General features: G+C 44.6%; 1 protein-coding gene across 1 annotated transcript in view; it reads right to left on the bottom strand.

The window, feature by feature from the left end:
* The window catches only part of NBR1 (NBR1 autophagy cargo receptor), a 156,063-nt gene that overhangs the window by 55,176 nt on the left and 73,932 nt on the right, over positions 1 to 26,955 (bottom strand). Inside the window, exons 7-10 of the mRNA XM_082271980.1 lie at positions 25,422 to 25,496; positions 18,539 to 18,747; positions 8,537 to 8,686; positions 8,266 to 8,454 (exon numbers count right to left, since the gene is read on the bottom strand). Of these exons, the coding sequence (XP_082128106.1) occupies positions 8,266 to 8,454; positions 8,537 to 8,686; positions 18,539 to 18,747; positions 25,422 to 25,496 (623 nt within the window). The remainder of the gene's footprint in view (positions 1 to 8,265; positions 8,455 to 8,536; positions 8,687 to 18,538; positions 18,748 to 25,421; positions 25,497 to 26,955) is intronic.

The raw sequence follows: 26,955 nt of genomic DNA, 5'->3' as shown, positions 1-26,955 counted from the left end.
ACCTCTGCCCTAAATGTCCAGTGTGCAGGGAACTTAGTGGACAAAAATCTCCAGAGTAGGGCTGAAGGTATTTGACAAGGGTGATTACAATGGGTCTGAGCTGGATAATGTGAAAGATACTATAAAAAAAAAAAAAATGGGATTTTTGTCTTACCGTGAAATCCATTTCTCTGATGTTTATTGATGGACACAGCACTTCATCTTGTTGACTGTAGGGTTATACTGCCCCTTACAGGAATAGGACACTAGGCACAGAAAAAGCTTGAACACACCTATGGGGCAGTCCCTGGGGGTATACTCTCACTTTCTGCTATAGGTATTCAGCAGTGTCAGAAGGGAAAAAAAACAACTCCATAGAGGGGCGGGTGCTTTGTCCATCAATGGACATCAGAGAAATGGATTTTTGGGTAAAACAAAAATCCCATTTTCTCTTTCGTTCATTAACTGACACAGCTCTTTATCTTCTTGACCGTAGGGACGTCCCAAAGCAGTGTCAAACATGAGGGGTGGGAACTGCAGAAAAAACAAACTTCCCCAAGGATAAACATACCCAATCAGGTAACTTGGAGCTCAACTGTCAGCAATTGGAGCTCACCTGAAAAAAAAACAAACACATTCAAAGAGGACAAGTCCTCCTAAACAGCAACCTGCAAAACTTTGCAGCCAAAGGAAGCATTCGCAGATGCCAACATATTCACTTTATAAAACTTTGTGAATGTGTGTACAGACGACCAGGTAGCCACCTGCAAACCTGCATTACTGACGCCTGATGACGAAAGGCCCAGGAGGCACTAAGCGCCCAAGTAGAGTGGGCCTTGACAGGCAAAGGAGGAACTTGACCTTTAATAGAATAAGCCTGAACCACAGTTTGTCTGATCCATCTGGAAATGTTTGCAGCAGAAGCAGCCAGCCCTTTGTGAGGACCATTCGCGAGGACAAATAGTGAGTTTGATTACCTACAAGACTTTGTAGCTGCCAACTACACCCTTATTGCCTGAAACACATCCAGGGAGTGCAAGGCAACTTCCTTAGGATGCTTAAGCTTGGGACACAGGGAGGGCAACACCATGTCTTCATTCAGATGAAAGTCAGAGAGGAAAGGAATCGGGGGGCTACACGAAACCCGCTTGTAAGGCCGAACTAAATAATACACCTCAGGAAGTGCCGCCATGGCTAACAGAGGATAGACTTAGAGCTAAACTAGAGAAACTTAACATAAATAAATCCCCGGGACCGGATGGCTTGCACCCGAGGGTTCTTAATGAGCTCAGCCAGGTGATTGCCAGACCATTATTCTTGATCTTTAAGGATAGTTTACAGACGGGTATGGTGCCAGCTGATTGGAAAAAAGCCAACGTGGTACCAATATTTAAAAAGGGGCCGAGATATATCCCGGGTAACTATAGGCCGGTCAGCCTAACATCAGTAGTCTGCAAAATTTTGGAGGGGATGATAAGGGACCACATACAAGACTTTAGTAATGAAAATGGTATTATAAGTAGAAATCAGCATGGATTCATGAAAAATCGTTCGTGCCAAACCAATCTGTTAACCTTCTACGATGAAGTGAGCTGCCACCTAGATAAAGGTAAGCCTGTGGATGTGGTGTATCTGGACTTCGCAAAGGCCTTTGACACCGTTCCTCACAAACGCTTACTGTACAAACTAAGGAAGGTAGGTATGGATCATAAGGTGAGTACCTGGATAGAGACCTGGCTCCAGGGGAGAGTCCAGAGGGTGGTGATTAATGGGTAGTACTCGGATTGGGCGGGTGTGGAAAGTGGGGTCCCCCAGGGTTCTGTCCTGGGACCAATCCTGTTTAATTTATTCATAAATGATCTAGAGGAGGGGATATCTAGTACAATCTCAGTATTTGCAGATGATACTAAATTAGGCATGCCAATATCTTCTATGCAGGATGTGGAAATCTTGCAAGCAGACCTGAAGAAAATAACGGGGTGGGCAACCACATGGCAGATGAGGTTTAATGTAGAAAAATGTAAAGTAATGCACTTGGGTGCCAGAAACCAGAAAGCAAGCTATTCACTAGGGGGTGAACCTCTGGGTGAGTCTAGGATGGAAAAGGACTTGGGGGTACTGGTAGACAACAGGCTTGGCAGTGGCATGCAATGCCAAGCCGCCGCAAGCAAAGCCAACAGAATACTGGGATGTATAAAAAGGGGGATTCACTCCAGAAATAAAGAGATTATTCTCCCGCTCTACAAGACTCTGGTCCGGCCACATCTGGAGTATGCTGTCCAGTTCTGGGCACCGGTCCGCAGGAAGGATGTGCTGGAACTGGAGAAAGTCCAGAGGAGGGCAACAAAAATAATTAGGGGAATGGAGGACATCGGCTATGAGGAAAGACTACAAGCACTGAACCTATTCTCTCTGGAGAAGAGACGATTGAGGGGGGATATGATATCAATGTACAAATACTGTACTGGCGACCCTAGCATAAGGAACAAACTATTCAGAGAAAGGGAATACAATAAGACACGTGGCCACTCACTAAAACTTGAGGAAAGGCGGTTTAACCTTAAAGTGCGTAAGGGGTTCTTCACTGTAAGAGCGGTAAGGATGTGGAATTCTCTTCCACAAGCAGTCGTATCAGCGGGGAGCATAGATAGTTTCAAAAAACTATTAGATGTACACCTTAAAGACCACAACATACAGGGGTACACAATGTACGGTTAAAAGCAAACACACACGCATCATGGGTTGAACTGGATGGACTTGTGTCTTTTTTCAACCTCACTAACTATATCATATCCCCTCTCAATTGTCTCTTTTCCAGAGAGAAGAGAGGATTCCCTGTGTGTAAATAGCTGCAGCTGTCAGATTTTACCTGAAGGAACGATGGACATGGAGGCAGAACCACCTTATCCCTGTGAACCACCACCAGGTAAGGTGAATGACAAGACAACACCGCCAGTTCAGACACCCTGCGCGCCAAAGTAATGGCCACCAAAAAGGCCATTTTGTGAGACAACGTAAGCAGGGGAATCTCCCGAATATTTTCAAACGAAGGCTTCTGGAGAACTGACAACAGCAAATTGAGGTCCCACGGCGGCAATGGAGACCGCACTGGAGGAACCAAGCATCCCACACCCTGGAGAAAAAGTACGCACCAAGGAGTGTGTGGCCAACAGGTGTTGAAAGAAAACCGCCAAGACCGAGACCTGGCCCTTGATGGTATTCAAAGCCAGGCGCTGCCCAACCCCTCTCGTTAGAGGAAAGCCAAGACCCGAGCCACCGAGGGATTCACATCACGCAATGCAAGTCTTCCACGTACGATGGTAAATCTTCCTAGTAGATTTTCTAGCTTTTAACAGCGTAGGAATCACCTGGCTTTCTTTTTTTTTTTTATACCAAATTTTATTGGAGTTTTTTTGAAATACAAAATAAGAAAGAACTTGCACCTGGCTTTCAAACGGCCAGGCCGTCAAAGCCAGCGACTGTAAAGCAGGAAGATTGGCACTTGGACAGCAGTTCTTCCCTGAGAGGGAGTCTCCAAGGAGCATCGGAGACCAGCCGTACCAGATCGGCTTGCCAAGACCAGCGAGGCTAGTCTGGAGCCACACTAGGATGATCGGAATTCCTTCTGCCTCAATCCTGCGTAGTAGTCTCGGCAGAAGCTTGAGAGGAGGAAAGGCATAAATCAGATGATACTGATTACAAGGAGCCACTAAAGCATCTGCAGCGACGTCTAGAGGATCCTGAGACTGTGCTACAAACTTCTGAACCCTCCAACAGATCCTCCTCTGAAGTACCCCACCAGAGACGCAACTGATGAAACACCTCTGGATGAAGGGACCATTCTCCCTGGTCTAACGCCTGTGGACTGAGATTGTCTGCTTGCCAATTCCCCCCCACCCCCCCCCCCTGTAATGTGCACAGCAGAGAGGGTTGGAACAAATCTTTCTGCCCACCTTAGAATGCCGGCTACTTCCTGAGCCGCCAGGACACTCCTTGTGCCCCCTTGGTGATTGACATAGGCCATGGCCGTGGCATTGTCCAATTGAATCCACATCGGACACCCCTGGAGATGACTTGTCCAATGATCCGGACAAAGTCTGATCGCTCGGAGCTCCAGTACATTGATCAGTAGTCTGGACTCTTCCTGAGACCAAACCCTCTGAGCACAATCTGTGCCAAGGACGCCTCCCCACCCGGACAGGTGCATGCAAGTCCAAAGAGGCGACTGTCTGCTGGTCAGCAAAAGCCAAATTGTCTCCTGCAACTTTTGAAGTTTTTCCTGAGGAAGAAACACTCTGGCTGAGGACGCGTCCAGAGATAGACCCAGATAGATTAGAGTTGTGGACGGAACCAGGGCAGACTTCTGAAGATTCCTAGAAGCCTAGTCCGCAGACCAGCATTTCAGCCAGATAATACGCCGCAGGACCACTGCTGAGACAGACCATCTAGAAAGCAGGGGGCGGCATCCAAAGAGGCGTCACAGAAACTGTACCTTATGGACTAACTGATCGGCCAGCTCCACCAAAGCAGGGGGGAGCTGCTTCTCCTCCAAGTCCCGGCATAAAAGCTTAGTACCACTCGGTCAGAGTTTGGGACACCAGGGCAATAGTTATTACCGTTCTAATCGCTGAACCAGCCACAGCCAAATATGGTGGGCCAGAGCCTTCCGCCCTCTTATTAGCTGGACCTGTAAAGGCCGGGGACTCCTCAACTGGAATGAAGGTAGCTCAATTTGACCCGAAACCGGCAAGACCATTACAGATGGAACCGTCCACCTGTAACGCAGCTAATCCTCATAACAATACCGCAAGCAAAAATGCTTAGCAACGACTGCATTTTGGACAACCCCACTGTTTTGTGACAATGTTATCATGGTAAGCGGAAAGAGAACACTCTTGCAGCTTTGGAGGGCCTGTGGGTGCCAAAAGAAACCAGTGCCTCCAATGCGGCATTAGTCGCAACCTCCTTTTTTAAAGTTGCAGGCACTAACACAAACAGTGCATCCACCAGCGCCTATTTAAGCGTGACTAGAGGAGCAGAGGAATCATCCTCACTATCTGTGCACTCAGGGTGCGTGGACGCAGACCCAGTAGGGTCGCTTTATACTAAGGTCACCCCGAAAAATATACTTAGGGGAGGCCGCCAACTGCGCTTCCGCAAAGAGGACGTCGGCCAAGTTCCCACAATGGACAACCTATCGGACCCCTCAAAAAAACAAGGGGGGTCACCCTCCGAACCCTCCATAGAGGACCTAATAGGACATAGCCCCCTAAAGGGGGCCGCCCGCCGTGATGCGGAAGCACAGGCAGGGTACCCTCACTAAAGCAGGGCAGGTGTCCCACACAATAATGGCGGGAAGGCTGTCATTAAAAAAAATTAAGCGCCCCCACAGCACTACCCTTTCCAAGGGGGGTGCCAAGCTGACCACATGGCCTAGCAGGTCGCAAGCCACGGCCTAAATTTTTGTGAAGGCCCAGCCGCAATTGCATGGATCCTCAGGCCAGCAGATGCCCAAAAGAAGAGTGGGGGCTTCAGCTACACACACCGAGGCCGCCCCCAATGGTGGCGACCGATTCGGCCATATGGCCTAGTAGGGGCAGCGGGGAGAGAGGCGGATCGCCAAACGGGAGGCAGTGGGATCAGCCACCCTCACAGGAGCCGCCTCACAGTTTCCAGCGAGTAGGCCGCAAAGCCGTGGCCTAAATTTTGGCCAGATCTTGCCGTATGAGGCGCGTACCCGCAGATGTTAAAACACCTGCTCCCCCAACAACCACCGTGGGGAGCCCAGAGGACATCCCTGCCCTACTCACCAACCCCCAGGGTGGCAGGGAACATTGCTCAACCCCCCGTTGCGCTCCAGGAAAACTCGGTCAGCAGAAACTTCAACCAGCCCCCTTTAAGAGCATGTGCTAACAGCCAGCTCATAACAGCACCCGGTGGAGAGAGGGAGGGGGGGATGAGGGGGCCCAAAGACAGTGACCGATATTTAAGAGGGGCTGGGGGGAGAAGGATGGGGTCTAACCATCCCAGGGAGGGGCCCACGTCCACCCCAAAACCCTCCAGGGGTAGTGGGAGGGACAGCTACTTACCATACCAGGAACATGGTGGGCACCGCTCCGGACAGGACACCGCTCCATCGTAATGTGGGTGCTGTCAGCCAGGAGGACCTGTGACTCAGGTCGAAGCCAGTTTGTATGCGCTCTCACGAGACATTTAACTCACAGGCCAGCCCTCGTCCAGTGGGGCTATGTCGCGGCCGACCTAGCACAGAGCTGCGGTCTGCAAGTGCTCACTGACTGGACAGGGGGGACCCTAAAGATCTATATTATCCAATTTGTCGCCCAGTCAAGCACTTGATTGCAGCTCTCACAGGAACAAAATAATAAAAAGAAAAAAACTTCCATGTAAAAAGAAAGAATTACTAGGGCCAGAAATCCCAGCAAAGAACTAGGTCCTTACTCCTGACTAGGCAGAAAAAAACTAAATACCTATAGCAGGAAGTGGGGCTATACCCCCAGAGACTGCCCTATAGGCGTGTTCAAGTTTTTTCTCTGCCTAGTGTCCTACTCCTGGAACTCTTTGTCTTTTTGGTAAAATAACCCTACGGTCAAGAAGATGAAGAGCTGTGTCTGTCAATGAATGCAAGAGAAATGTATTTGTTGCTTTATTTGTAAGTATGCATAATAAATTGGATACATTGATATTATTCCTGAAAAAAAATTTGGGGAATGGGTATCTAGCTATAATGACAGTAGAAGTCTATACAGGTCATTTTTATTAACCACTTAAGCCCCGGAGGATTTGGCTGCTAAAGGACCAGGGGTTTTTTTGCGATTTTTTACTGCGTGACTTTAACGGACAATTGCGCGGTCGTGCGACGCTGTACCTAAACGAATTTGACGTCCTTTTTTTCCCACAAACAGAGCTTTCTTTTGGTGGTATTTGATCACCTGTGCGATTTTTTGATCACGCGCTATAAACAAAAAAAGAGCGTAAATTTTGCAAAAATAACAATATTTTTCACATTTTTTTATATGAAATTCCCCAAAAAAAAAAGTAAAAATCAAAATTTTTTAACATTTTTCGGCCAATTTGTTTTATGCTACCTATGTTTGGTAAAAAAAAATCGCAAAAAGCGTATTTTGATTGGTTTGCGCAAAAGTTATCGCGTTTACTAACAAAGAGAAAGATTTTTGTCATTTTTGGTGTTTTTTTTTTTAACGCGTAATGGCGGCGATCTGCGATTTTTTTTTCGGTACTGCGACATTGCGGCGGACAGATCGGACCCTTGACTGACATTTTTGACACTTTTGGGGTTACCAGTGACATTACTGCAGTAATCAGTGCTATACATATGCACTGTTACTGCAAAAATGACACTGGCAGGGAAGGGGTTAACTTTATTGGACAGGGAGGGGTTAAGTGTGTCCTAGGGGCGTGCTTTCTACTGTGTAGGGACATTCCTATTGGTGTAAAAGCAAAGATCAACCGTTCTACACAGTAGAACGGTCAGATCTTTACTTTTACACAGGGAGAACTGACAGGCAGCTTGTTTACACAAGCTGCTCTGTCTTTCTCCCTTCACAGGAGCGATCGCAGTGTGACTGGCGGACATCGAGTCCGCCGGTCACACGCACTGACTTGCCTGTGAACGAGCCGCGGCGGGCGCGCGCCTCGGCGGGCGCGCGCCCGCCCGCGCCTCGGCGGGCGCGCGCCCGCCCGCGATAGGCTCGCAAGTCAGTGACAGGCGAGTGACGTACCGATACGTCACTCTGCCTGGCCGGGGCTGACCGCCGCAGTATATAGTCGTGCGGCGGTCGGCAACCGGTTAAAATAAGAGTCTAATACTACTGGGTATGGGTGAAGCAAGGCTAACAGACATCCAAACAAAATTTTAAATGTACATGACATTTAAAAATCAGTCATGAGGCAATGATATGTGTTTATGACTTTTTAGGATCTTATTGATCCATTATATTTTAATGATGTAATAAAAACGTGTATATTGTTTTAAAATTTAGCATTATCTCGTTTATTCTGCTTAATGGACAATCCATTGCCAGGCTATAACATCCTTACATGGCTTCATATTTCTCCCCACTGAGGTCCTTGTGAGATACTGTTAGAGAAGCCAGCATGTGTTTTAATGTGCCAGTAACACAAATTTTAAACATTTGTTTTGAAAAGATATCGCTGTGATCAATAAGGGCTTTCAGTATACAGTATTAGTCAAGTTATTTCCTTGTTTCAGGAAATAGATCTCTAAAGAGTCAATTCATTTCTTACACAAGAGGACTGCTTGGCGAGTTCTCTGCTGGTGGGTTTGGGGACTCTAAGGAATGCCAACGATGGAATCTACGATGGAGTTTTAGTTGTTTCTCCAACTCCTTCATTTCTGCTTTACGTTGCCTTTTTTCTGCTCGCAGACGTTGCTTCTCTGCTTTCAGGAATGTCTTGTGCATTTGTTTCTGTAATCTGAGACGGAAAATAAATTAACAGCGACTGCACATAAACACAACTGCAATGCTAAACCCATTACAAGACAAGCATGACATACTTGACATGATCCATGGAGAAGGTAAGAGGTGGATGCGGTTCTTCTGCACTGGGTTCCAATGCTCTCCTCATTTTCAAAAACAAGTGGTTGGGATCATGGTCACATCCTCCAGCCTCACATGACTCACAGATGCTAAATGATGGGCAGGTGCTGTTAGGGAGTAAAAGGTACTTTTATTACTTTTTTTTACATTTTTCCTTGAAGAAAACCAATCCACTATATGAATTGTAAGCAGAAATCTCTGCAGCTGTAACAAAACTATGGATCAAAGTGTGTGTATAACCAAAACCTGTGTTTATTTTTTATAGAGTAGGAAATGGTAAAAATCACTGTCATAGGATTATGCACTTAGACCTTAAAGCACTTAGGGATACATTGCTAATTTTGGGATACTGGTGATTGTGTTCTCAGATCAAAGGGACACTTCCAAGATCCACAAAAATAAAAGGGAAATAGCAGGCATACAGAGGCAATTCCTTGTGTATAGCAGTAATAACCCTAAAAAAGAAAATATAGTGCAGCTCACCAGTTCATAGATGTGGTGGCTGCATTAGTTTCATTTTGTAGGCTTTTTCCTTTTTTCAGCTGGTGATCCAGACAGTAAATGTGTTATTTTTCAACTTCCTTTAACAGACCAAGCTATCCAGCAAAAGTTAGAGGGATATAAACCATTTACCACTGGCTTTTTTTTTTTTTTTTTGGTGCTGAAACCCAGGAAAAAAAAAGGCTTTTATTCAAACAAAACCTTTAGTCTCCATTCACACTACCGCGACTTGTCAGGCGACTTGCCAGCCTGACAAATCGCGGTCCATGCAGTGCTACAGGACCCGTTCTAATAGGAGCGACACAAGTCGCTCTTACTTAGAAAAAGGGTCCTGTACTACTTCGTGGCGACCTCAGAGCAACTTGCATAGACATTCATTATATGATGTCCGTGCAAGTCGCACCGAAGTCGCGGTGCACGCGACTTCACAGGTCACCCCCGACGTCGTGCCACTTCAGTGTGAATGCGGTCTTATCTCAAAAGGAAAAAAAACAAACAAACACCTGTTGTAGTAACTGCTTTATCTGTACCACACTCCAGGTCTTTCAGGCAGCATGCGGGAAACTGAAACTTTCCTCCCCCCCAGGCCCTCTAACCCCAATTAAACAAGATCCGGAGTTCCCCCCGGTCTCTTGGATTTGGTCCTTCAAAGCCCTAAACCCGAGGCACGAATCTGGGCTGAAAGCTTCTTTAACAAATGTGTACTTCCGTCATAGAACGCTTTAACCTCCCGATTCCCAGGCCGATTCTTCCCTTTTTACACTTATCTGCAAATTAGACAATTCCTGACCTGCTCTAAACCCCTCTCCATATGGTGCAGAGACCATCTGAATCCCAAAGACATCTGATATCTGATCTGCACACACTCATGTTCTCCAACTACGACGCCAAACTTAACAAGGCCAATCAACAATGGGAAGGGGACCTCTCTTTGGACCTCTCGGCAGAGGAATGGGAGCAGGTTTAAACTCATATCCATAAAGACTTGACAAATGTACCCGCACAAGAAAAAGGGTTCAAAATCTACTCAAGATGATACAGAACCTCAGATAAACTTCACTGCTCTGCTGGAGGTGCAACATGGAACCCAGCTCATTATTTCACATCTGGTGGGACTGTCCAATACAGTGCCTTGAAAAAGTATTCATACCCCTTGACATTTTCCACATTTTGTCATGTTACAACCAAAAATGTAAATGCATTTTTTGGGGATTTTATTTTAATAGACCATCACAAAGTGGCACATATTTGTGAAGTGGAAGGAAAGTTATAAATGGCTTTCAATTTTTTTTACAAATAAATATCTGAAAAGTGTGACATGCATTTGTATTTAGCCCCCTTTACTCTGATACCCCCTAACTAAAATCTAGTAGAACCAATTCCCTTCAGAAGTCACCTAATTAGTAAATAGAGTCCACTTGTGTGCAATTTAATCTCAATATAAATACAGCTGTTCTGTGAAGCTCTGAGAGGTTTGTAAGAGAATCTTAGTGAACAAACAGGATTATAAAGGCCAAGGTACACACCAGACAAGTCAGGGATAAAGTTGTGGAGAAGTTTAAAGCAGGATTAGGTTATAAAAAAATATCCCAAGCTTTTAACATCCCATGAAGCGCTGTTCGATCCATCATCCGAAAATATAAAGTATGGTATATACTAAAGATACGAAAATATAGAGTATGGCACAACTGCAAACCTACTATGACATGGGCGTCTACCTAAACTGACAGGCCGGGTAAGGACAGCATTATTCAGAGAAGCAGCCAAGAGGCCCATGGTAACTCTGGAGGAGCTGCAGAGATCCACAGCTCACATGATAGAATCTGTCCACAGGACAAATATTAGTCGTGCACTCAACAAATCTGGCTTTTATGGAACAAGTCCCATTTGCAGTCTGCGGGAAGCCATGTGGGGGACACAGCAAACATGCGTAAGATGGTGCTCTGGTCAGATGAGACCAAAACTGAACTTTTTGGCATAAAAGCAAAACGCTATGTGTGGCAGAAAACTAACACTGCACATCACCCTAAACACACCATCTCCACCGTAAAACATGGTGGTGGCAGCATCATGTTGTGGGGATGCTTTTCTTCAGCAGGAACAGGGAAGCTGGTCAGAGTTTATGGGAAGATGGATGGAGCCAAATACAGGGCAATCTTAGAAGAAAACCTGTTAGAGTCTGCAAAAGACTCAAGACTGGGGCTGAGGTTCACCTTCCAGCAAGACAACGACCCTAAATATACAGCTAGAGTTACAATAGAATGGTTTAGATCAAAGCAAATTCTTGTGTTAGAATGGCCCAGTCAAAGTCCACACCTAAATCCAATTGAGAATCTGTGGCAAGACTTGAAAATTGCTGTTCACAGATGTTCTCCATCCAATCTGACAGAGCTTGAGCAATTTTGCAAAGAAGAATGGGCAAAAATGTCTCAAACTAGATGTGCAAAGCTGGTAGAGACTTACACAAAAAGACTTGCAGCTGTTATTGCAGGGGGGGCGGTGAATGCAAATGCATGCCACACTTGTCATATATTTATTTGTAAAAAAATTTTGAAAACCATTTATTAATTTTTCTTCCACTTCACAATTATGTGCCAGTTTATGTTGGTCTATCACATAAAATTCCAATAAAATATATTTATGTTTTTGGTTATAAAATGACAAAATTTAGAACATTTCAAGGGGTATGAATACTTTAAGGCACTGTAATACAACCCTTGAGTTGAGCTGCAGCTCTGTGTGTCCATTCAGACACGGATTGGCTAACTAACTTTGATTAACAGCAGTGGGAGTCAATGGCGCTGCTGCTGTGTTTCAGTCAATCAGGAGAGAGAGAGTCCAAGGCGGCCGAGGGACTCGTGGACATCGCTGGATAGAGATGGAGCTCAGGTAAGTATTAAGAGGTGCTGGGGTGGCTGCTACAAACAGAAGGCTTTTAATCCTAATGCATAGAATGCTTTAAGATAAAAAAAACCTTGTCTTTGCAACTCCTTTAAACAACTTTAAGACCGGAAGGATTTGCCCCCTTCCTGACCAGGCCCTATTTTGCGATTTGGCACTGCGTAAATTTAACGGACAATTGCGCAGTCGTGCGACGCTGTACCCAAATAAAATTGATGACTTTTTTTCCCACAAAGAGCTTTCTTTTGATGGTATTTGATCACTTGTGCGATCTTTATTTTTTGTGCTATAAACAAAAAAAGAGCGACAATTTAAAAAAAAAAAAAAAAAATAATAATATTTTTCACATTCTGCTATATGACATTCTCAACATTTTTTAATATATCATTAGGCCGATTTGTTTTCTGCTACATATAAAAAAAAAAAAGTCGCAATAAGCGTCGTTTGATTGGTTTGCGAAAAAGTTATTGTGTCTACTAACTACGGGAAAGTCATTTTATTGTTTTTTTTTTTTACTAGTAACGACGGTGATCTGCAATATTTTGCGAGACGGTGACATTGCGGCGGACAGATCGGACCCCTGACTGACATTTTTTACACTTTTGGGGGGACCAGTGACATTACTACAGTAATCACTGCTAAAAATATGCACTGTTACTGTAATAATGACACTGGCAGGGAAGGGGTTAACTTTGTGGGTGATCAAGGGGTTAAATGTGACCCTAGGGGAGTGATTCTAACTGGGGGGGGCGTGGCTTCTGAAATGACCATAGAGACATGTGATCCTATATAGAAGGATCACATGGGCTCTATGATCATTCCAAGGAGAAGAACGGTCAGCTGTGTTTAAATCGGAGCCGCCTGCCCGCTGCATCGGCTTCCCCGCTGACGAGCGCCCCCTAGCCTCAGGCTCGCGAGCGCCATACATGGATAACTGCGGCGGGCGGTCGGGAACAGGTTAAGAAAACTGCCGAAATGGAGGACCTAGTTCATCAGGACAGAGAGACCCCCACCAAATTCTGTAAAACCTTGGCCTGCTGGCTGAATTTTGCAGATTTGTCGGAATTCTCTAGAATACTAGCAACCACAACAATAATAACCAATAAGAGCTTGACCCATGGGAATAGGGAAAGGGGAAATTGGAAAAGAAGAATGAGATTTCCCCAAACCCCCTTATCCCGGCCCAGCACTCTTACTCTCCCATCTCTCACACCCAGGCTTGACCTTACCATGTTTACCCTCATAAAACCCACACACTACCCCTCAACTCCAGGCAGTCTGAACACCACCAGCTAGGCCTTCTCCATCTGCTACACTTTCATTTTATAACTTCAGCAATGTGAGAATAATGCAAACAATAGTTCTTTTTGACAATCCAGTATAAGCTTGCTTACAAAATCTACCTTCATGTTTTGAGTTCTGCCTGTCTGCTGGTGATCTCTTTCCAAAACTTTCTGGGTTCCCCTACATATCCCAGGGTACGTTGCTGCCTGCAAACAGTGATTACTGTACTGACTCCACCTTCTGAAATCCCTCCTCTCAGCAATTCTGTAGTTCAGAAGGCAGGCTATGTAAAAATGTGTGACACAGCAGTGCCTACTCACAGGTCATGTATTAACAGAGGCATGTACTCCAGAGATACTTTTGCCCCTGTACAAATTATTAAGACCTCATCTGGAATATGCAGTTCAGTTTTGGGCACCAGTTCTCAAAAGGATATCGGGGAACTGGAGAAAGTGCAGAGAATAGCAACCAAACTGATAAGAGGCATAGAGGAGCTTAGCTATGAGAAAAGATTAGAGGAACTGAATTTATTCTCTCTTAAGAAGAGGAGATTAAGGGGGGATATGATCAACATGTATAAATACATAAGGGGTCCATATAGTTAACTTGGTGTTGAGTTGTTCAATTTAAGGTCATCACAGAGGACAAGGGGGCACCTTTACATCTGGACGAAAGGAGAGTTAATCTCCAAAATATAAAAAGGCTTCTTCACAGTAAGAGCTGTGAAAATGGGGAATAGACTCCCTCAAGCGCTGGTTCTGTCCAGCTTAGTAGATTTAAAAAAAAACAAAAAAACAAAAAGGCCTGGATTATTTCCTAAATGTACGTTATATACCTGGATATTATTATTTATAGGTAAAGTTGATCCAGGGAATATCCGATTGCCTCTCGTGAGATCAGGAAGGAATTTTTTCCCCTGCTGTAGCAAATCGGATCATGCTTTGCTGGGCTTTTTTTGCCTTCCTCTGGATCAACTGAGTATAGGATTGTGTATATGGGATTGTAAATTGTTTTTTTTTCCCCTTTTATTAGATGAACTGGATAGACTTGTGTCTTTTTTTCAACCAGACTAACTATGTAACTATGTCACAGAATTCAAGAAAGAAATTGTTTGGGAATCTTCACAAATTTAGTTTACAGACTTGATCATTCAGATGAATATTACTAGGTTGGAAATAATTTAAATACAATCTAGAAATTAATTTATGATTTTACATTAACTTTAGATACCCTTTAAAGCGGTAGTATACTCCGCTTTTTAACTTTTACCTACAGGTAAGGCTCCATGTACACGGGACGCTGGAAATGGCCGTTTAGGAGCAGTTGGGCGTTTTTTTCAGAAGTCCCTGAACGCAGCTCCATGTTATCTTATCTGTCCATGTACACATGGTAGTTTACAGTCATTTGCAGGCAGTTGCGTTCAGGGACTTTTTTTAGAACGCAATTATATTGCGTTCGAACGTGTGTTTCCAAACGCAGAAACGCTGCCGAACGTGACTAAACGTGACTGAACGTGATGAACCTACGTTCAGCCACGTTATACGTTTTTTTTCTTCCATTCAAAATCAATGGTTCCCTATGGGAGCCTATTGATTTGAATGGAAGTCGCACCGCAAGTCGGATCCGACTTGCGGCACGACCTGCACTGTGAGAATCTTGAGGGGGAACTCCACGCCAAAAATGGGAAAAAAAACTGCGTGGGGTTCCCCCCCAGGTTCCAAACCAGGCCCTTCGGGTCCGGAATGGAATTTGAGGGTAGCCCCACGCCGAAAAAACAGCGTGGGGTCCCCCCCAAAATCCATACCAGACCCTTATCCGAGCATGCAGCCCGGCAGGCCAGGAAAGGGGAGGGGACGAGCGAGCGGCCCCACCCCCCCTGGACCACACCAGGCCACATGCCCTCAACATGGGGGGGTGTTGGTGCTTTGGGGCAGGGGGAGCTCTGCACCCCCCACCTCAAAGCACCCTGCCCCCATGTTGATGAGGACAAGGGCCTCATCCCCACAACCCTGGCCGGTGGTCGTGGGGGTCTGCGGGCAGGGGGCTGATCGGAATCTGGAAGCCCCCTTTAACAAGGGGGCCCCCCAGATCCCGGACCCCCTCCCTGTGTGAATGGGTATTGGGGTACACTGTACCCCTACCCATTCACCCCATAAAAGATAGTGTATGTAAATAATGACAGGAGACGTTTTGGAAAGTTTATTAAAAATCTTCATCCGGCTCTTCGGGGTCTTCTCCTCTCCGGGGGTCTTCTGCTCTTTTGCTGTCCGCCCTTCTGCTGTCCTCTCTTCTTGTCTTCTCCTCTCCGGGGGTCTTCTGCTGTCTTCTCTCCGTGGGGTCTTCTGCTCTTTTGCTGTCCGCCCTTCTGCTGTCCTCTCCTCTCCGGGGGTCTTCTGCTGTCTTCTCTCGTGGGGTCTTCTGCTCTTTTGCTGTCCGCCCTTCTGATGTCCTCTCTTCTTGTCTTCTCCTCTCCGGTCTTCTGCTCTTGTGCTGTCGGCTGTCGGCTCTCCTTCTTCCTCCGGTCCTCCTCCGACGACGTCTCCAGCGATTATGCCGGCCTCTGGTCTCTGCAGCTTATTATATAGCCATTAGGGGCGTGGCCGCCAGATGACGTCATCGGGAGACCACGCCCCTTGTGTCACATGTGACGTCACATGTGACACAAGGGGCGTGGTCTCCCGATGACGTCATCTGGCGGCCACGCCCCTAATGGCTATATAATAAGCTGCAGAGACCAGAGGCCGGCATAATCGCTGGAGACGTCGTCGGAGGAGGACCGGAGGAAGAAGGAGAGCCGACAGCCGACAGCACAAGAGCAGAAGACCGGAGAGGAGAAGACAAGAAGAGAGGACATCAGAAGGGCGGACAGCAAAAGAGCAGAAGACCCCACGAGAGGAGAGGACAGCAGAAGGGCGGACAGCAAAAGAGCAGAAGACCCCACGGAGAGAAGACAGCAGAAGACCCCCGGAGAGGAGAAGACAAGAAGAGAGGACAGCAGAAGGGCGGACAGCAAAAGAGCAGAAGACCCCCGGAGAGGAGAAGACCCCGAAGAGCCGGATGAAGATTTTTAATAAACTTTCCAAAACGTCTCCTATCATTATTTACATACACTATCTTTTATGGGGTGAATGGGTAGGGGTACAGTGTACCCCAATACCCATTCACACAGGGAGGGGGTCCGGGATCTGGGGGGCCCCCTTGTTAAAGGGGGCTTCCAGATTCCGATCAGCCCCCTGCCCGCAGACCCCTACAACCACCGGCCAGGGTTGTGGGGATGAGGCCCTTGTCCTCATCAACATGGGGGCAGGGTGCTTTGAGGTGGGGGGTGCAGAGCTCCCCCTGCCCCAAAGCACCAACACCCCCCCATGTTGAGGGCATGTGGCCTGGTGTGGTCCAGGGGGGGTGGGGCCGCTCGCTCGTCCCCTCCCCTTTCCTGGCCTGCCGGGCTGCATGCTCGGATAAGGGTCTGGTATGGATTTTGGGGGGGACCCCACGCCGTTTTTTCGGCGTGGGGCTACCCTCAAATTCCATTCCGGACCCGAAGGGCCTGGTTTGGAACCTGGGGGGGAACCCCACGCAGTTTTTTTTCCCATTTTTGGCGTGGAGTTCCCCCTCAAGATTCTCACAGTGCAGGTCGCGCCGCAAGTCGGATCCGACTTGCGGTGCGACTTCCATTCAAATCAATAGGCTCCCATAGGGAACCATTGATTTTGAATGGAGGCAGAAAAACGCTGCTAAAAGCAACGTGGCCAAACGTGCAATAACGCAAATGGAAAAAGCTACTGAAAGCACGTTTAACAGCTGCTTTTTCCCGGCGTCAGAAATAGCTTTGCAGGACGTTTTTTCTAACGTCCCGTGTACATGGAGCCTAAGCCTATAAGGCTTACCTGTAGGTAAAATTAATATCTCCTAAACCTGCACGGTTTAGGAGATCTTCACCCTGCATGCAGCCGCTGACACCAGCAGCGCATGCGCTCTGAAGGTCCGGCGTATCTTGCCGGACCTTCAGAGCTCCTTTTCGACTCCTTGTCGGAAAAGTGAGATGGTTTGAGCTTTGTGACATGGTGCATTATCCTGCTGGAAGGAGCCATCAGAAGATGGGTACACTGTAGTCATAAAGGGATGGATATGGTTAGCAACAATACTCAGGTAGGCTGTGGCCTTTAAACGATGCTCAACTGGTAATAAGGGGCCCAAAGTGTGCCAATAAAAAATATTCCCCACACCATTACACCAACAGCCTGAACCATTGATACAAGGCAGGGTGGATCGATGCCTTCGTGTTGTTTTCGCCAATTTCTGACTCAAACATCTGAATTTCACAGCTGAAATCAAGACTCATCAGACATATTTCCAATCTTCTATTGTCCAATTTTGGGGAGTCTGTGCAATCTGTAGCCTTAGTTTTCTGTTCTTATCTGACAGAAATGGCACCCGATGTAGTCTTCTGCTGCTGTAGCTCATCTGCTTCAAGGTTCGATGTGTTGTGCGTTCATAGATGGTATTCCGCATAACTTGGTTGTATCGAGTGGTTATTTGAGTTACTGTTGCCTTTCTACCATCTCGAATCAGTTTGCCCAGTCTTCTCTGACATCAAGAAGGCATTTTAGTCCACATAAATGCTGCTCACGGGATATTTTCTCTTTTTCTGACCATTCTCTGTAAACCCTAGAGATGGTAGTGCGTAAAAAACCCAGTAGATCAGCATTTTTTTAAATACTCAGACCAGCCCGTCCGGCACCAACAACCATGCCACATTCAAAATCACTTAAATCCCCTTTTTTTCCTATTCTGATGCTCCGTTTGAACTTCAACAACGATCAAACATCCTTTTTTGGTGCCAAGTAGATAGTATGTAATTTGCAAATGAATGGCAGTAAATAGGCCCCCTGCCGCGAATAAAAAAAGAGCCCCCCCAGCAAAAATAAATCCCTACCAGCAACAAAAGACAACCCTCAGCAAAAATAGATCTCCCTAGCGACAATAGATCCCTCCCGACAAATATAGTTCTCCCAGAAACAATAGACCTCCCCCAGCTACGATAAATCCAGTCTACAACAATAAATCTCCCAGTAGACAGCAACAATAGACCCTCTAGCACACCCGGTTCTGGAGGTGCATACTCCGCGTTCTCACTGAAAATAATCCCTGGATATACTTACCCAGCGATTACAGATCTAGGTAGGGAGTGTTGCGGTCTCTCCATTTGGTTGTTTGTAATATAGACAGTGACAAACTTTCCACATAGCCTCCAAATACAGAACCAACCTTACCTACACTTGTAACGAATGCCCAGTATCCTCTTTTTGCAATTACTGCAGGTCAAAAGCCAGTCATACAGAGAGCCCAGAGAACTGGTCTGTTCTGGTTCCGGTGCTGAAGAGGAACTGCTGTCTGACATCCAATCTGGGCTCTGCGACAGCCTGTCCTTCATTACTTCTGTTACTTTTACTACTGTTTCATGTATGATTTGCTCCTTAAACTGGACAAAGGGGAGAAAGTGAAACATTAAAAAATCGGTTTTCATGAACTATTTTACAAGTAGCAAGAAACTACATTTTTCGAATTTAGTTAAATAAATAAAAAAAAAAAGACACAACACTAGTACGCCCATGATTAATGAACATGAATCAAACTCATTTTGCCACTATTTCTTACAAGTTGGCATTCTCAGGCATGATGGGACACAGGGAAGGCGAACAGCATATGGATGTAAACCTCTTACAGGGAGCCACAGGTGCAGCGTACAGCCCTGCTGCAAGCAGCATGTTAAGAACTATGACAAGCAGAAATATGCAGAGGCTGTAAGCGTATGTGCATACATCCACGCACGCAAGTACCACTCATATGTGCATATACAGCCTCTGCTTATTTCAGCCTGTCATTGAGCTTGACAGGCTGCTGGCAGCAGGCTGTACATGTGAAATCTAAACACAGTAAACCCCCTTCCATCGTGGGGGTTACGTTCCGGACCCACCCGCGAAAAGTGAAAATCCGCGAAATACAAAAACACTATTAAAATACACTGTAGGCATGTTTTTTTTTACTGTCACTGTACGTGTAAAAGCATTTTGAGGTCTTTAAACATGCTTTTAAAACAATAGAAACTCATTTAAAACACATAAAAGATACTAAGGGACACGAGCAAAAGCTATGGAAAAACACAAAAATATTTCATTTTCAAAGATTTATATAGTAAAATAACATTACAGAAAAAAAACGCAATATACCGGGACCGCAAAAACTGAACCGCGATGGAGCGGGGGTTTACTGTATACTGATTTGGTTTAACATATGGTTTGTAACCAAAACTGAAAGATTTTTAAACAATTAAAGTTGTTAATACAGAAAACTAAATCTAACCCAAGCTGTGGTTTGGAATTCAAAGCAAGGAAAGGCAAGTTCTGAAAAGAAAATGCAATACTTATGGCCGAAATACACGATAAGAAAATCGGCTGAAAATTTCCGTTCAGCGAAGGATAGGCCGATATTCTACTCGTTAATGCCCAGCCATCAGTGACCGATATCGATATTGTGAACGAAAAATCCCGTTTGAAAAAAACGAAAAATTCTGTCGTCTCGTTTGCGAACGAACAATATTCTATACGTTGGTGTTAAGGTCGTTCATTTAAAATCTGTAGGACATCATCACGCATGCACTGTTTCGATGGTCGGCGGTCAAACAGTCGGGCGATATTCGGCCTGTGTATGTTGGCAACGTTTTCGACCAACGAACACTTTTTCATGTCGGTGGTCGAATGATCGGGCGATATTCGGCCCGTGTATTCCAGCCATTAGAAAGTACATTTTACTAACCATGTTTGAATATTAATTAGAAGGTAAACAGAAGTTTAAAAAGTCAATCATTTTGAACGAACACAACATTTTCATATCATAGCTTCTTCCACTTCTAAGTGACCTTTTTTTCCCCAACCTTACCAAAGGGTCATGCTGACAAATGAAGAGGACATAATGTCTTTAATGCTTCTGTGTCGATTATTTTTTATAAATCCAAAATAAATCAAAAAGATGCAAAACGTGTAGTCAGTGAATGTATAAAAAGTTTGTGCACAAACTTAGAAAAGTCCAATACCAACATAGTGAATCTGGACTACAACATATAGAATATCCGTGTTTATAAGCTTGACTTGTTGAAGTAGAACACCTCGTGTCCTTACACCTAGTATACAGTGCATCCGGAAAGTAATCACAGAGCTTCACTTTTTCCACATTTTGTTATGTTACAGCCTTATTCCAAAATGGATTAAATTATTACACTGCCTGGCCAAAAAAAAAAAAGTCACCACCTGGAATTAACTAAGCAGCTAACTAAACTAAGCAAGTTACTGGATAGTTACTGCATGTGCCCAAAGAATGAGGTCAGCTGACTACCTGAATATACTGAATGACCAGGTTATTCCATCAATGGATTTTTTCTTCCCTGATGGCACGGGCAGATTCCAAGATGACAATGCCAGGATTCATTGGGTTGAAATTGTGAAAGAGCAGCATGGGACGTAATTTTCACACATGGACTGGCTACCACAGAGTCCAGAACTTAACCCTATTGAAAATCTTTGAGATGTGCCGAGAAGTCTTTGCGCAGTGGTCCGACTCTCCCATCATGAATACAAGATCTTGGTGAAAAATTAATGAAATAATGGAAATAATTATTGTGACATTGCAGAAGCTTATCGAAACAATGCCACAGTGAATGCCAATCAAAAGCCAATGAAATATTAGAGTGTGCAACCATTTTTTTGGTGGTGACTTTTTTTGGCCAGGCAGTGTATTTTTCTTAAAGTTCTACAAAAAATACCCCATAATGACAACGTGAAAAAAGTTTAAAATCTTTGCAAATTCATAAAAAAAAAAAAAATATGACATGTACACAAGAATTCACAGCCTTTGCCATAACACTTAAAATTGAGCTTAGGTGCACCCTGTTTCTACTGATCATCCTTGAGAGGTTTCTACAACTTGGAGTCCACCTGTGGTAAATTCAGTTAATTGCACATGATTTGGAAAGACACACACCTGTCTATATAAGGTCCCACAGTTAACAGTGCATATCAGAGCACAAACCAAGCCATAAAGTTCAAGGAATTGTCTGCAGACCTCTGAGACCGGATTGTATCGAAGCACAGATCTAGGGAAAGGTACAGAAATATTTCTGCAGCATTGAAGGTCCCAATGAGTACAGTAGCCTCCATCATCTGTAAAAGGAAGAAATTTGGAACCACCAGGACTCTTCCTAGAGCAGATCGGGGGAGAAGGGCCTTAGTCATGTAACCAAGAACCTGATGGTCACTCTGTCAGAGCTCCTGCATTTCTCAGTGGAAAGAGGAGAACCTTCCAGAAGAACAACCATCGCTGCAGCACTCCATCAATCAGGCCTGTATGGTAGAGTGGCCAAACGGAAGCCACTCTGATTAAACTCTTTGGCTTGAATGGCAAGGGTCATGTCTGGAGGAAACCAGGCACCACTTATCACCTGGCCAATACCATCCCTACAGTGAAGCATAGTGATGGCAGTATCATGCTTTGGGGGTGTTTTTCAGTGGCAGGAACTTATCAGGGAAAGATGAATGCAGCAATGTACAGAGACATCCTTGATGAAAACCTGCTCCAGAGCTCTGGACCTGGACCTCAGACTGGGACAAAGGTTCATCTTCCAACAGGACAACAACCCTAAGCACACAGCCAAGATAACAAAGGAGTGGCTATGGGACAACTTTGTGAATGTCCTTGAGTGGCCCAGCCAGAGTCCAGACTTGAACCCGATTGAACATCTCTGGAGAGATCTGAAAATGGCTGAACATCGACGCTCCTCATCCATCCTGATGTAGCTTGAGAGGTCCTGCAAAGAAGAATGGGAGAAACTGCCCAAAAATTGATGCTACAAGCGTGGCACATCTTACTCAAAAAGACTTGAGGCTGCAATTGGTGCAAAAGGTGCTTCAACAAACTATTAAGCAAAGGCTGTGAATACTTACAGTATGTACATGTAATTTTGTTTTTTTTTAAATAAATTTTCAAAGATTTAAAATAAACTTCTTTCACTTTGTCATTATGGGGTATTGTTTGTAAAATGTTGAGGAAAGTAATGAATTTAATCAATTTTGAAATAAGACTGTAATGTAATAAAAAGGAGGAAAATGAAGCGCTGTGAATACTTTGCAGATGCACTATAGATGTAAGCTTACCAGAATGTGTGACTCTCAATCATTAAAAAGTCAAAATGTGCTTGTGCAAGTGAAATCTCACTGCAGTGATCCAAGGTCTTCCCTCAGGCCTCCGCACACAAGTTCTCCACCGTTCAGAGTTCCCGGGAATGAACAAAAAACAGAGCACCAAGCTCGTTTTTTTTTCCCTTCTATATGTTGTAGTCCAAATTCACTGTTGGTGTTGGACTTTTCTAAGTTTATGCACAAACTTTTTATTCATTCACGGACTACAAGTTTGCATCTTTATGTTATTTATTTTGGTTTTATGAATTTTATTTATGCATCTACTTTTGCACTCATTATCTCTTTCTGTTAGCGTGGCACGATGTTGATAGAATTATTCTTAGTGTATGTTACCTATACATAATACTTGCCTCACCTTACTCATATTGATTAAATGTATTTTACCTTTTGCGTAGTATCACTTTCTGGTTTCGTAACAATTTTTTACATCTGGTTTCCTAATCTTCTGAAGAAACAAATGAATCACTAGGCCAACAACAAATCATACCAATCACTGATTTCTTTTCCTTTTATGAGCACTACAAACATACAAATTTGATTTATTCTGGATGTGGAGCCCTTTAACCATTTTTTTTCTCTGATCGAAAAGGAAAAGAAAACACAAATTGAAAAAATAAAAACCTTTCCCTATTTTCTGTTTAAAATAAAAATCACAGAATAGCATGAAAAGCCTCCAAATGATCATCCCAAGATGATCTCATTTTGTGCCATAGTTTTTTCTTTTTTGGAAATGCAGAAACATGCCAGTACTGAGGAGGTTAAACATGGAGCTTGAGCAACTGTGCCTTGGCCGAACTCCCATACCACACTCTTTATCACTCTTTTACTCCTTCCCCCTCACCCCTTTCCCCATGTCACTTCCTCTACTTATCTTACCTAATCTTGTTTCTCCCTACTTCAGTTTTATTCTCTTTTCTAAAAGGTTCTTACTGGACCTTCAAATGAACAAAAATGGTAGCATGAGAGGAAAGATACCCTACTCTATTATGATATTAAAGATACCCTACTCTATTATGATACTTCATAATTTACTGCTCTGCATGTCTGCGAATCATTATACATGTTTACATTCTAGACTGTTCTTTCCTCTTAAATAAAGAATTTAAAAATGGTGTATAAGAATGGTGCACTAGATACATTGTACAGGTCATACACAGAAGAAGAAGGTCGTGAAGTGGTTAATTTACTGGTTACATACAGTGGCAGATGAAGGGGTTAATGTTCAAATAGGCAGGAAAAGGGAGGTGAAAGGTTAATATACAGGTCCCTAAAGACAGCATTGTAGCTAGTATGTGTAAGAAAGGGTTAAAAAAACAAAATCTGTTTCACGGCAACAGTTGTATCAGCAGGGAGCATTGATAGTTTCAAAAAACTATTAGATGGGCACCTTAAAGACCACAACATACAGGGGTATACAATGTACGGTTAACAGCAAACACACACACACATCATAGGTTGAACTGGATGGACTGATGTCTTTTTTCAACCTCACTAACTATGTAACAGAATGAATAGAGCAGCCACTGACCCATTCATTCTGTTTCCACTGAAAAGGGCTGATCTCTCTCCTCCTCCTGTTGTAAGAGGAAGGTGAGGGATTAGCAATGTAAATAACATGTGATCACTGTGACGACCAATCACGGCGATCACATGGTACCCAGCAGCTTGGATTAGCTGGGTACAGTGTTTCTGTGCATCCATACAAAGTGATCACTCAGGGAATCAGCCACCCGACAGCTATTTACCCAGTCATTCATAAAAAGCACTGGGTAAATAAAGGGCACCAATCTGATGTAGATAAATGTACAATCGTACACAAGTGGTTAATTTGCACTCATTTTCAAAATGCACAAGGGTGACCTTTTCATAGCTGGGTCTGTTCTCCTCTACACTGAAAAAACTGCATTCCATTGTGAATTTAATCATTTAAGTCTTGTGACAAGGGCTAGGTCTTTATTTTTAGCTCAGGCATACATGTATATACATATGCACACACACATACACACACACACACACACACACACACACACACACACACTGAGCAAAATTATAAAACGCAACACTTTTTTTTTTGCCCCCATTTCTCATGAGCTGAACTCAAAGATCTAAAACTTTTTCTATGTACACAAAAGGCCGATTTCTCTCAAATATTGTTCACAAATCTGTGTAAATCTGTGTTAGTGAGCGCTTCTTCTTTGCCGAGATAATCCATCCACCTCACAGGTGGGGCATATCAAGATGCTGATTAGACAACATTATTATTGCACAGGTGTGCCTTAGGCTGGCCACTATAAAAGGCCGCTCTAAAATGTGCAGTTTTATCACACAGCACAATGCCACAGATGTCCCAAGTTTTGAGGGAATGTGCAATTGGCATGCTGACTGCAGGAATGTCCAGCAGAGCGGTTGCCAGTGAATTGAATGTTCATTTCTCTACCATAAGCCGTCTCCAAAGGCGTTTCAGAGAATCTGGCAGTACATCCAACCGGCTTCACAACCGCAGAGCGCGAGTAACCACACCAACCCAGGACCTCCACATCCAGAATCTTCACCTCTAAGATCGTCTGAGACCAGCCACCCGGATGGCTGATGCAACAATCGGTTTGCATAACCAAAGAATTTCTGCACAAACTGTCAGAAACCGTCTCAGGGAAGCTCATATCTGCATGCTCGTCATCCTCATCGGGATCTCGACCTGCCTGCAGTTCGTCGTCCTAACCGATTTGAGTGGACAAATGCTCACATTCAATGGCGTTTGGCTCTTTGGAGAAATGTTCCCTTCATGGATGAATCCCAGTTTTCTTAGATCTTTGAGTTCAGCTCATGAAAAAAATGGGGGCAAAAAGAAGTGTTGCGTTTATATAAAAAAAAAAAAATACATAAATGTGCAGACTAGGAGACTTACTCTGTCCATGTATCTGATGAACCAATCTGGAGGAAACTGAGAGGGTACAACATCCAAAGTTGCATTGCTCTGTTCCTGTAAAACCAAAAATATTAATAGTATGCTTTTTTAAGCATAGATAAGAGCACCCACAATTCTGTGCACAGGATAACAAAATCATTGGTCTTCTGAATTTATTCTAAAATATTTTCATCACTCATACCCATCTTTTCACAATGCACTGCTGCATAAAATTACATGTCACCCAAAAAGTGGTATTTTAGCTTTGAGTAAATGAAAAGGTTAAATTACCACATACCTTAAATATATATTGGAGACTACAATTGCATGATTTTCCCGCACAATGTGTTTCTACCCTCTCCTGCAATGGCTACCTGTAAGTAGTGACTGGAAATTCCCTTGCTTTTTTGATCTACCTGGAAGGCATCTGCATTTGCAGTTCATTTCCACCGGTTCTTTGCACGGCTCATTCAAAATAATAGTATTGAATTACTACAGATTGGGATTCAGATTCCAAAATCCAATCTTAGAAATTGTATAAGGACTGGCTACACATTTTACAATCTGATTGTATATTACATAACACAAAAATGTAAAAGGGGTTTGGACTTACATAGGTTCAAATGCATTCAGTAAATTCAGATCAAGTTATATGAAACAACAAGTAAATGAAGACACCACCATCGTGTTTGGCCAATCCCGTACACAATCAACTGACTCTTGCTAGATCAGCCAACATTAGAGTAGTTGGCCCTGTCTGAACCACCAGGCTCAACAAAAGTTTGATCTAAAAATGGAGATGACTGGGGGGCGTGGCCTGGCGCAGCATGTAAGAGGACGCGTGTGAGAGGAGCTCCGCCGGACCGATATCCTTTACCGCTAATCCTGCAGCCCTCCGGGCACAATAATCCTCTCTTCACCTCCCACACACCCGCGGCACCGACCTCCGCATGTCTCCACCGAAGAAAGGCTCCGAAGCTGCGGCGAAACTAGCTGCATTCCGGAGACTGGAGAAGGAGGCCCCGATCCAAGATGGCGCCGGCCCGCCGCTCGTGGTGGAGGCGCCTGAGAGCCCTGCTACATCTAGGGTATTGGAAGCGATTGCCACTTGCCAGACCATGCTGACAACTAAAATCGAGGAGGTGAAGGTAGATATATCATTGATGCGCCAGGATATGCAGAAGCTAAGGGACAGAGTTGGTGAGGCTGAACACAGACTTAGCGAGGTGGAAGATTCCCTCCCCCCATTACAAAACTCCTCAGACAGGCTGCAGCATCAAGTAAACCTTATCCTCCAAAAACAGGATGACATGGAGAATAGGCTGCGCCGCTGTAACCTGCGGTTCATTGGCCTCCCGGAGGGCTCTGAAGGTGCAGACCCCTCATCCTATTTGGAACAATTGCTCATTCAGACATATGGAAGAGAATCCTTCTCACCCACTTTTGTTGTGGAACGTGCACATCGCCTCTCGGGGCGTCCCCCCCCTCAGGGTGCACCCCCCCGCACATTCATCGCTAAATTCCTGAACTATCG

This window comes from Pelophylax lessonae (genome assembly GCF_965119305.1).
Source record: "Pelophylax lessonae genome assembly, chromosome: 11".
Lineage (NCBI taxonomy): Eukaryota > Metazoa > Chordata > Amphibia > Anura > Ranidae > Pelophylax > Pelophylax lessonae.
The sequence above is the reverse complement of the archived record's forward strand: the minus strand, read 5'-3'. Positions and strand labels throughout refer to the sequence as shown.